Source organism: Coregonus lavaretus, assembly GCF_964263955.1.
Source record: "Coregonus lavaretus genome assembly, chromosome: 19".
Taxonomy (NCBI): Eukaryota; Metazoa; Chordata; class Actinopteri; order Salmoniformes; family Salmonidae; genus Coregonus; species Coregonus lavaretus.
Genome location: NC_140006.1, coordinates 6,624,885 through 6,637,925, shown reverse-complemented (window position 1 = coordinate 6,637,925; position 13,041 = coordinate 6,624,885). Strand labels below are relative to the sequence as shown.

The 13,041-nt window shown below is 40.1% G+C and overlaps 1 protein-coding gene across 1 annotated transcript in view; it reads left to right on the top strand.

The window, feature by feature from the left end:
• LOC311146922 (uncharacterized protein) overlaps nucleotides 1-13,041 on the top strand; it is a gene marked incomplete at both ends in the record, with an annotated part of 99,977 nt that overhangs the window by 52,677 nt on the left and 34,259 nt on the right. The window contains one exon of the mRNA XM_084183543.1: nucleotides 4,182-4,347. Within this exon, the coding sequence (XP_084039669.1) occupies nucleotides 4,182-4,347 (166 nt within the window). The remainder of the gene's footprint in view (nucleotides 1-4,181; nucleotides 4,348-13,041) is intronic.

Below are 13,041 nucleotides of genomic sequence, written 5' to 3'. Positions count from 1 at the left end.
AATGTGGAATAATTCAAGGGGTATGAATACTTTCTGAAGGCACTGTATATCTATCTATGGGCTAAGGTCTGAGGTTTAATCTTTAGGACAGGGGTCCCCAATTACATTCACCGATTATTTTCTTGAGCGGATGGTCGGCGGGCTGGAACATAATTATAAATAATTTGTGCACTGCAAATTGACCGCAAGAAGCCCAAACAGATATAGTATTTGACTTTATCATTTCAAACCTAGATTACATTGGAATACTTGGGAACAGATTTCCTACATAAAGGGACGCAGACGGCATTTGCCATATGATCGATGAGAAATGTCATATGGCAAATGGACGGCCCCTAACTAGATGTCCGCGGGTGTGCTAAAAACAGGCCGAAGGCCTCGGGTCGAGCGCCAAGGCCCGTTCTTCCAGGAAGTCATGAAAGAAAGTTTCCAGAACACTAGGTTTCCGAGATATCATATTTTTCATTATTTCTGCTGTACCGGACAATACCACAGGGTGTTGACCCGCTGTATATGGCAAATTGACATTTCATCACCAAATGGACATGGCCGTTTCGCGTAAACTGAACAGACTTCAAAGACGAAACTCGGTGAGCAGAGGGGCGGCCAGATGTACTTTTACCCTGGAAACAAGATGGCGTCGAGGCCACAACGCTTTTTGAGTTAATGCACATTTTCTGGGACTAAAGGTCAAACAGTAATACATCGCTAATTTGACCGCTGCACGTCAAAGTACATAAACCTACAGTGTAAGGAAAAATAGAACCAGCCATTTATCTATCGTAGTTTATGAGAAATCGTACAACGTCATCTTCCTGATGCAAAAAAGAAAAATGTTTTTTGTAGAAAAAAGTTATAGAGGCAGTTGAGGCGTATTAAGGCGAATACGTTAAGGCAGGTTTTGGAGCTTTAAGTGATTTATGTGATTTTATGTATGAAGTTTGTCCATCTTCAATAAGTTAGGTGCATTTTCATATTGCAAATGGACAGACTCACACAGCACCGTGTACTTCCAGTATTCTTTTGAGACCCAAAGAACCACCCCATAAACGCAGCACCCATAGAGACATGCTCTAGCCTGACATGTGCTCAAACTGCCCATCAGACCTACGAGAAAAACTCACACACACAGCCAAGATGGAGTGACACAGTGTGTGGCTTACAGACGCAAGGAGCCTGCATTTGAACCATCAAAGAACCGTCAGCCCTAGAGCTCTGAAACTTTATAAAACAGTTATATAGCTTAAGTCGGTACTGCACAGTGAGTTATGTGGCTCTAGGAGGTTCTCCGGCCGAGAAACAGCCTTGTCCATTTGCAATATATTAAATTCATTTTTAACATCACGAAAATGACGACATTTAGAAAAGTCCCAGAATCACAAGACTAGGTGCATTGAAACCGCCTCGGCCCATAGAAACGGACCCTACAAGAACGATAGCTTGTTCAGGAACCCCATAGCAACCCCCGAAAAAAGTTCATTTTCAGAACTAATGAAGGTCGCTGCTCGTGCTCCGAATGACCCATCGAGCCGAAACTCGGGATTCGGGTTCGCCTCAGCTAGGCCTACACATAATGTCAGAACTGGACTTGCAGCTCGAATGTAAGTACGTGTTTTGTTTATGGTTTTAACAGAAAGCGCAATGAATTTTGGGCCAGCTCTGACATATGTGATAGTTGGCTTCTAAACGAGTTGGACAAAGTAAGTTTGGTGTCAGTATGTATCAGTTTGTTGTAAGTATGATATCTTATTCACTTATGGCTGACTTGATGGCTGACTGTCCAATTGCAGTATTATATATTGGCATGGTCCATATGTTATATTGATAATGGACAGAGTCCAATACCCATATGTTTAAACAGGGAGTTACCATCACCAAATGGACAGGCTAAAATCATCACTGAACGAGGTTCATGTAGTTTGACCCATCCGAGTTGTTCCCTTAGGATAACATTGGTTTACAGGTTATACTCTAACTCTGCTTCTGTTTATGCAATTTGCAAAGTTCCTTGTGCCACATGTTCAGGGTCACCGGTAACTCTACAGATATCAATATGAATAGAGTACATGGTCCCCTTCATATTCTAAATGGGAGGTATGAACTTTACCATCAACAAATGAACAGGCTGAAATCAACAAACACATGAACAGGCTAAAATCAACAAACATACAGGCTGAAATCAACACTGAAAGGCAAATGAATGTCATCGCTATAGTCTCTAGGCCTTTCCGAGTTCAATGATGTGCCCCACTTGACTGTAGCTCGCTCGGTCTGACCGCAGCGACTGTGCAAATAAGTAGGCCCGAAATTAAGCCTGACTAGTAGTGATTTCAACATGATTTTGACATATTGTGGCCTCTGGGTCACACAGAGACACGCTGTTTTTGACTGGGTCATCGGGGGGAGGTTGGGGTAGACAAGCCACAGAGTTATTCTAGCTGCGTGCAGCGGTTCATTCAGTTTGACCCATCCGAGTTGTTCCCTTAGGATAACATTGGTTTACAGGTTATACTCTAACTCTGCTTCTGTTTATGCAATTTGCAAAGTTCCTTTTGCCACGTGTTCAGGGTCACCTTTAGCTCTACAGATATCAATATGAATAGAGTACATGGTCCCCTTCATATCCTAAAAGGGAAGTATGAACTTGCAATATACCATATGGCAAATGCCATTGTAACATATTGCAATTGGACAGCAATCAAGTCAGCCATCTCATTGCTTAAAATCATCATCAACAGTCAAAGGACAGCACATTTGAATTGTATTTGTACAGTAGAGTGTCCCAGTAGTGGACTTTATTAGTTTAAGCCCTTTAACTCATGTCCAGTTCGTGATGGTAAATGCCCATTGTAATATATTGCTAATGGACAGGGAGAGAGTCCACTATCACTGTTAGGCCATCCCGAGTTCAATGAGCTTGAGAATTGAGCATTTCAGCAATGTAAGAGCATGTTACAGTATGTCCAATTCGTGATGGTAAATGCCCATTGTAATATATTGCTAATGGACAGTGTCCATTTGCCATATGATATATTGCCAGTGCCAATAAGTTATACTGACATATAGGCACTGGCAATATATCATATGGCAGATGAACACTGTCCATTTCCAATATGTTTAAGCAGTGATTTACCATCACCAAATGGACAGGCTGAAATCAACACCAATGAATAAGGGAGAGGAACCACTATCACTGCTAGGCCATCCTGAGTTCAACGAGTCTGACAATTGGGCATTTCAGAAATGTCACACTATGTCCAATTCGTGATGGTAAATTCCCATTGTAATATATTGCTAATGGACAGTGTCCATTACACATAATACATTACCAGTCTTTTGACAAAGTTTTTATAATTGGTCATTTCACCCTTGAGATTTTACTTTGGTGTCCACTTGCAATATACTGTCTGACGGTGGAGAACGCTCGCCCCCCTTGGGATTTTTGAATTTTTACACTGGCATTTGCCATATACCATTTGCAATATGTTTGCACCATTTGGCATCTATTTGAGTGGTATTTGCAATTGTGTATATGTTTCGTCCAATGGCAATAAGTTGCTATTCATTTTTGTCCATTAGGCATATGCTTTCCCTTAATTAAAATCTGTCACGGATTCTGCCGAGACTGCCCTTCCTTCTGGTTCGGGCAGGCTGCGGCGTTCGTTGTCACTGGATCTATGTTTTATGTTTCTATGTTCACCTGGTTGTTGTCTAGTGTTGCGCACCTGTTTCCCATTATAGTATTATGTCCTTCCTTATTTAACCTGTTCGCCCCCACTGTGTGTTGTGCGTGTTTGTTGCTTGTTACAAGTGTCGTTTGTGAGCGGATTTGCTCCTCCCTGTGTTTGGAGGTTTTACTTGTTTCTTTACTATTCAGTAAAGTAGATTTTCATTTCATTCTGTGTCCTGCGCTTGACTCTGGCCCACCGCATTCCACAGACATTCATGACAAAAATCACTTTGAGAGGATTTCTTGGTGATTTTACAGTCTTTTATGTTCAACAATATTTGCTCAGAAAACTTGGGGGGCCAAATAAAATCACCCGCGGGCCGCCTATTGGGGAACCCTGTATTAGGAGATCGAGGGTGACCTGGACCGGGAGAGCAGTGGTCTGAGCTAACTCATCAGTTTTAATGATTGTGTCTATATATATGCCTCTGCTCTGGTGTCTGCCCTTCAGGAGATGCAGGGTGACCTGGACTGTGAGAGCAGTGGTCTGCAGGACCTGGAGTCCCAGAAGCAGGATGCCCAGGATAGGCTAGAAGAGATGGATCAGCAGAGGAACATGCTGGAGGGTGTGCTCAACGACATCAGGCAGAAGTGTCAGGACGAGTCCACGCTGGTCAGTTAGCAACACACATATTATTATGGTCTGAACAGGAAAAACTATTGTCCCCACTTTATAGAGGCTTATAACATAAAAAAATAAAAAAAATGAAATCTAATTGATGTACTGTATGACTCCTGTTGCTGTCAAATGGAAGAAAAACAAAATAACTGTCAATCTCCCTCGGCCTGGGGCTCCATGCAAGATCTCACTTCGTGGAGTTGCAATGATCATGATAATGGTGAGGAATCAGCCCATAACTACATGGGAGGATCTTGTCAATGATCTCAAGGCAGCTGGGACCATAGTCACCAAGAAAACAATTGGTAACACACTACGCCTTGAAGGACTGAAATCCTGCAGCGCCCACAAGGTCCCCCTGCTCAAGAAAGCACATATACAGGCCCGTCTGAAGTTTGCCAATGAACATCTGAATGATTCAGAGGAGAACTGGGTGAAAGTGTTGTGGTCAGATTAAACCAAAATCGAGCTCTTTGGCATCAACTCAACTCGCCGTGTTTGGAGGAGGAGGAATATTGCCTATGACCCCAAGAACACCATCACCACCGTCAAACATGGAGGTGGAAACATTATGCTTTGGGTGTCACGATCGTTCATTAACGAGAAGGACCAAGGCGCAGCGTGATATGTATTCATATTTATTTACGTACTGAACACATGACAAAACAACAAACGAAACGTGAAGTCCAAGGTAGACAAAATAACATACCTCATACAGAACAAGATCCCACAACTGACTGGTGCCAAACGGCTGCCTAAGTATGGTCCCCAATCAGAGACAACGAGCTACAGCTGCCTCTGATTGGGAACCACCCTGGCCAACATAGATCTAAACGATCTAGAAACTAAACATAGAAATAAACACAACACGAAATATACACACCCTGACTCAACAAATAACCGTCCCCTGAGTCAGGGCGTGACATTGGGGGTGTTTTTCTGCTAAGGGGACAGGACAACTTCACTGCATCAAAGGGATGATGGACGGGGCAATGTACCTTCAAATCTTGGGTGAAAACATCCTTCCCTCAGCCAGGGCATTGACAATGGATCGTGGATGGGTATTCCAGCATGACAATGACCCAAAACACACGGCCAAGTCAACAAAGGAGTGGCTCAAGAAGAAGCACATTAAAGTGAGATTAGGAGCACTCCCTTTAAGAGTGTGCTCCTAATCTCAGCTCGTTACCTGTATAAAAGACACTTAGGGGCCAGAAATCTTTCTGATTGAGAGGGGGTCAAATACTTATTTCCCTCATTAAAATGCAAATCAATTTATAACATTTTTGACATGCGTTTTTCTGGATTTTTTTGTTGTTATTCTGTCTCTCACTGTTCAAATAAACGCTACCATTAAAATGATAGACTGATCATGTCTTTGTCAGTGGGCAAACGTACAAAATCAGCAGGGGATCAAATACTTTTTTCCCTCACTGTAACTTTTTGGTCCACCAGCCACTGTGGCAGGTAGATGAAAAAATCTACCAGCTACTCGCATTGTTTACCAGCCAAAATATGTTTTGCCATAATTACACCAAAAATCACAAATATTTGATGAGCATGCTTTGTAATGTTTCTAAAACAAGAAGTATATTACTTGTAAGAAGTAATGTGGTATATTGATCAATTCCCCCTTTTTTTTTTACTGGACTTTTTTTCCCACAAATATTTTTCTTGATATTAACAATGTTTTAAATATATATTTTCATAGACCAAAGTATCAGCTATCACACCATGTAAAGAAATAACCTCTTAATTCTTACATTCTTTCATGAAATGCAACTAAATGGATTTATGTTAACTCCGTCAGACACTTTTAAAGGCATTTAATGTTTATGTTTATTGTCCAACAAATGTTTAAAGGCATTTATTGTTTAATTCTAACATTAGATTATTAAAATGTGTAATACAAATCTCTAAACTATTTTTTATTTTTTATTTTATAGCGCTATATAATGCTCCAGGGCATATTTCGTTAGCATTTTGGCATGTTCTTCTAAATTCAGAAAAGAAAACAACATTTATAAAGCATATATTATCCCTTATATCTAGCACAGCAAATACTTTAATAGTTTAAGCATATGTTGCAGAATTGTGATTCAATATTTTTTGAGAATATTTACACAAAAAAAAGATTTTAAGGGGTGACTGAGTTGACTTGCCACTGACGGAGTTGACAACAAATACACAAAACAGACTATTAATTGCTTCAAAAATAAAAGTTCAATTTGTAAAATATATAAACTGATTCATTTGAAAATCCCCAATAAAAACAACCATTCTATTCGGTTTTTCAGCACTCTGACGGAGTTTATGTTTTACGGAGTTGACAAAAGTAAAAATGTTCATCTTCATTCAAGTGTTATACAAAGTAGCAATTTTGTTTTTCCTCAGTTGCTTTATGACTATAAAACCTAATTAAAAGAAACATATCTAAAACAAAATTCATATCCTATCTTAATTTATCAGGGGGATGGGGTTGACAGTTTATGGTTGTGACCAGGTGTTGGAACCAAAATTATTTTCCAATCATTTTGTTCTGAAGAGAACCATTCTTTTTTTCGTTCCTTTCCACTGTTCCAACAAGCAAAATCAAATTCTGAACCGGTCAAACAAAGAAGTAACGGTTTATATCGATTCTTTCTGTCCCCTTTTTTTTTTTTCAGACCAGCACCAGAATTCAAATGAAAATGTGTCTTACCTTTTTGTAGTTAATAAATCCAATGTGAAACGTGTTAACTATAGTATCCCTTACCGAAAAAACAGGCTTCTGTTGTGGCAAACCTTTGGCCAATTTCTCATTTTTTCACATGCAAATTGGTTTTGTGGCAAATTTGCTGCAACTTTTGAACTTCTGGCAAACAATTCTGGGAAAATTGTGGCGAAGATTCTACTGTTCTACAGAGATTCTACAAAGATTCTACAAATTTGCTGCAAACTCCATTTGAATATGCAAATTAGATCAGGTTTTTGGTTACTGTGTGTTAAGATTGAAATGTTGTAACTACATAAATGAAATCAAATAACTTTAAATGAACTTACTTCTTAGAGAAAAAAACTAAACATTAAATGTAGTAAATATACTAAACATGTATTCAATGTCTTAACAGATAAAAATACATCCAATACAACTTGAAATCATCAGCATGGTAATGAAGAAAAGAGCAATGACTGGATATTTCACAAATTGTTCATTTCATCTTTGTATGTAGCTACAACATTTACATCGGAGAAATGTGAACACTATGGTGATGTTGACCTTAGGATGTTTAAAGGGACAACTACAGAATTATGTACATGATAACTGAGCAATAGATTTCAACCTATGGACGTTTAAAAGATAATAAACAACATTTATATAATTAAAACAACAAAAACTAAATCAAACCCAGTTCAGAACTATTGCCTTTTTGAGAACTCTGGAGATGGCGGCCCTGTGAAAGTCCTTCATCCAAAGCTTGTTGAATACATGCACTGAAACAATCAGAAAACACAAAACAAACAAAATTAGGATACTGAAAATAATTACTGAAAACATTTGATTTTGGCGTCTTAAAGAGGTAGAAATGATGGCCTCCCGAGTGGCGCAGTGGTCTAAGGCACTGCATTGCAGAGCTTGCGGCGTCACTACAGACCTGGGTTCAATTCCAGCCGGCCTGGGAGACCCGTGAGGCGGCGCACAACTGGCCCAGCGTCGTCTGGGTTAGGGGAGGGTTTGGCAGGCCGGGATGTCCTTGTCCCATTGTGCTCTAGCGACTCCTTGTGGTGGGCCGGGCGCATGCACGCTGACTTCGGTCGGCAGATGTACGGTGTTTCCTCCAAGACATTGGTGCGGCTGGCTTCCGGGTTAAGCGAGCAGTGTGTCAAGAAGCAGTGCGGCTTGGCAGGGTCGTGTTTTGGAGTCCGTATGGGAGTTGCAGCGATGGGACAAGACTGTAACACGAAATTGGGGGTAAAAAGTACAAAAATAAAGGTAGAAATTGAGTTATGCCTAATATTTTTCCAAAATGAATTATTGTTACACTCTAAAAAATGCTGGGTTCAAAATAGCCCAATTTGAGTCATTTCGACAACCCAGCGCTGGGTCAATATTGTACACCCAGCACCATAGGTTGAGCGCTTGACCCAGTTGCTGGGTAAATTAGACTATTTTGCTGTGTTAAAACAACCCAGTGCATTGGGTTGTGACATAAACCCAGCACATTGGGTTGGGGGATTGACCCAGCAACTGGGTAATGTTTTTATGTAATCCTTGGGTTATTTTCAGTGTAATCCTAATTTCAATTTTGCTTATGTATTTTTGCCTTCCCTTCCCTTCCCTTCCCTACCATCCCACCCCCTCCCTTTCCTACACACAATCAAGATACAATGTTACATTTCTATTCATTTATTTGTAATGCCTGCATTTCCGCTAGGCTTAACCGCTAGGCTTAACGGCTAGGGGGGAGATTTTAAGGGATAGTTTCACCCACATTTCTAAATTACATACTTTGAAGAAGGAAGGGTTGATAAGACAGGTCAAATGGTTGAACATAGGCAAGGGAGTGAGGAAAGAACAAAATGAATAGAGGTTAGAAAGGCAGGCCGATTACAGGCGGGGTATCGGTTCGAACCCCTTGCGGCCTGCAGGGAGTGATCCGGCAGCCAAAGGGTTACCAGCTACAATATCTCTGTATTCTACCTACTGCTGTTGTGCCCTTGAGCAAGGCACTTTACCCCTAAGTGCCCATGAGCTGCTCCCAGCCTGCTGTGATGTGTGTTGTGTGTCAGGTTTGTCACTGCAACAGAATATCTGTGCAAATGACCAATAAGGCAAGTAGGTAAAATGAAGGCCCGACTAACTATGGTAGCTGTGCATATAATTTATGTAGTCCCAAAGTGGCTGCATGGTTCTAAGAGGCTCTGTTGAAGTTAAGTCTTTCAAGTTTCCATTAAGGTTGTACTACTGGTTATCGATGACAATGTGCAAGACATAGATGGTGTATTACACAGGGTCAATGAAAATGTGTGTTTTTTCACTCCCAAAGCTCTGTCCCCTCACTCTCAGAAAGGAATTTCTCAGTTTTACTTACCCTCAAACTTTGGAATCAAAGAGGCCAGGTTCCACTCATTCAGCGTATCCTTTACAAAGCCGTCCATTGGCCTTGGCCTCTGCATTTAAGTACAGAAATAAAGAAATGTTAGAAACATAGCTAGCTAGCAACTAACTTGACTATATCATATTTAAGGTACATTTTAATGTTAGCTAGCTAAAATAATTTTCATCCATCCTCTTCCGACTGAAGCTGCCACTGTCAGAAACTATTGAAAACCAGTACAGTAACGCTAGCTAACTTAATCAATCACCATGCAAGCATGAGATACGCCTGCCAAATAGCTTGGTTAAATTAACCCAGACAGAGAATAAGTAAAATCGAGCTATGGTAATTCAGCTAGCCAGCTAACGACTGAAACAGTGCCCAACACAGTCCTGAAGAAGTCAATTAGCTAGCTACCATTACAGACACTGACATAGTTAGCTAACTAGCTAGCCAAACGTTGACAAAAAACATACATTTAGCTATATTCTGCGACAACACTCCAGTAACCTAGCGTTGAGAGCATTGGTTGCGAGGCTAACGTTAGCTAGCTAGTAAATGTTACCACAGTCAGAGATATTTGCCAGAAAATGTCTCGCTGACGCTCAAGCTACCTATTTATGATAGGATAACCTATTTAACATGAATGACCATCATTCATAATTCGTAACGTTTGTTACTTACGGTTTTCAGTCAGCCAAAACACCCTTAGTTTGTCAAAATAACGTTAGCCACTCAGTCAGTCACTAAGTCACACTAGAAAACTATTAAGTTGCCATGGCTCGACACTTGCTCATGTTCTTGTGGATTTCATGCGCTGGTGGTGGGAGAATTAACCCACTGGCTGGATCAAATATCCATAACCCAACCTTAAAAACCCAACACCAACAACCCAACCTTTTGGGGTTTAACTACAGTATCAGTCAAAAGTTTGGACACACCAAGTTTTTCTTTATTTTTACTATTTTCTACATTGTAAAATAATAGTGAAGACATGAAAACTATGAAATAAAACATATGGAAGCATGTAGTAACCAAAAAAGTGTTAAACAAATAAAAATATATTTGAGATTTGAGATTCTTCAAATAGCCACCCTTTGCCTTGATGACAGCTTTGCACACTCTTGGCATTCTCTCAACCAGCTTCATGAGGTAGTCACCTGGAATGCATTTCAATTAACAGGTGTGCCTTCTTAAAAGTTAATTTGTGGAATTTCTTTCCTTCTTAATGCGTTTGAGCCAATCAGTTGTGTTGTGACAAGGTAGGGGTGGTATACAGAAGATATCCCTATTTGGTAAAAGACCAAGTCCATATTATGGCAAGAACAGCTCAAATAAGCAAAGAGAAATGACAGTTCATCATTACATTAAGACATAAAGGTCAGTCAATACGGAAAATTGTAAGAACATTTAAAGTTTCTTCAAGTGCAGTCGCAAAAATCATCAAGCGCTATGATGAAACTGGCTCTCATGAGGACTGCCACAGGAAAGGAAGACCCAGAGTTACCTCTGCTGCAGAGGATAAGTTCATTGGAGATACCAGCCTCAGAAATTGCAGCCCAAATAAAGGCTTCACAGAATTCAAGTAACAGACACATCTCAACATCAACTGTTCAGGGGGGGCTGCGTGAATCAGGTCTTCATGGTTGAATTGCTGCAAAGAAACCACTACTAAAGGACACCAATAAGAGGAAGAGACTTGCTTGGGCCAAGAAACACGAGCAATGGACATTAGACCGGTGAAAATGTGTCCTTTGGTCTCCAAATTTGAGATTTTTGGTTCCAACCGCCGTGTCTTTGTGAGACGCGGTGTGGGTGAACAGACGCTCTCCGCATGTGTATTTTCCACTATAAAGCATGGAGGAGGAGGTGTGATGGTGTGGGGGTGCTTTGCTGGTGACATTGTATGTGATTTATTTAGAATTCAAGGCGCACTTAACCAGCATGTCTACCACAGCATTCTGCACTGATACTCCATCCCATCTGGTTTGGGCTTAGTGGGACTATCATTTGTTTTTCAACAGGACAATGACCCAAAACACACCTCCAGGCTGTTTAAGGGCTATTTTACCAAGAAGGAGAGTGATGGAGTGCTGCATCAGATGACCTGGCCTCCACAATCCCCCGACCTCAACCCAATTGAGATGGTTTGGGATGAGTTGGACTGCAGAGTGAAGGGAAAGCAGCCAACAAGTGCTCAGCATATGTGGGAACTCCTTCAAGACTGTTGGTTACTAAATGATTCCATATATGTTATTTCATGGTTTTGATGTCTTCACTATTATTCTACAATGTTGAAAATAGTTAAAATAAAGAAAAACCCTGGAATGAGTAGGTGTGTCCAAACTTTTGACTGGTGCTGTATATATATTCCTTGTCCATATATGTATATAGTCTTAAATTCCACTCCTTACTTAGATTTTTGTGTATTGGGTATATGTTGTGAAATTGTTAAATATTACTTGTTAGATATTACTGCACTGTCGGAGCTAGAAGCACAAGCATTTCGCTACACCCGCAAAAACATCTGCTAAACACATGTATGTGACAAATAACATTTGATTTGATTTGATATGATATATACAGTGCATTCGGAAAGTATTTAGACCCCTTCCCTTTTTCCAATTTTTTTTTACTTTACAGCCTTATTCTAAAATTGTTTAAATAAACACAAATCATCATCAGTCCCATAATGACAAAGCGAAAACAGGTTTTTAGAAATGTTAGTAAATTTATTGAAAATAAAAAACTTAAATAGCTTATTATATTATTATATAGCTAAGTATTAAGGACCCATACATTTGCAGACCCTATGAAATTTGACGAACTGACTTGTTGGAAAGGTGGCATCCTATGACGGTGCCACGTTCAAAGTCACTGAGCTCTTCAGTAAGGCCATTCTACTGACAATGTTTGTCTATGGAGATTGCATTGCTGTGGGCTCAATTTTATGCACCTGTCAGCAACGGGTGTGGCTGAAATAGCCGAATCCGTTTATTTGAAGAGGTGTCCTCATACTTTTGTTTATATAGTGTGTATATACAGTGCATTAGGAAAGTATACACTTTTTCCACATTTTGTTACGTTACATCCTTATTCTAATATGGATTACATTTGTTTTTTCCCTCATTAATCTACACACAATACCCCATAATGGCAAAGCTAAAATTGGTTTTTAGAAATGTTGCACATTTTTAAAATATAAAACCCAGAAATATCAAATTTACATAATATACATTATTACCCGCCAATGCCAACATCTACCTTCATTTGGTGGGTGGCGGGTGTTAATTTCCCACCTTGTGTGACACTCTGGCTCCGGGACTTTTGTATTTGAGCCAGGGTGTATTTTGTTATGTTTGGTTGGGTGTTTCTAAGTGTTGTATTTCTAGGTTTGGTCAATGACTCCCAATCGGAGGTAACGAGTGTCAGCTGTCGGCTCGTTATCTCTGATTGGGAGCCATATTTATTTCTGTATGTTTTCCTGTGGGGTTTGTGGGTTTTTGTTCCTGTTTAGTCATAGTCACTATTGGACTTCACTATCGTCTTTTGTTTTGTATTGACGTGCTTTACTAATTAAAGTCATCATGTTCACTCAACGCGCTGCGCCTTGG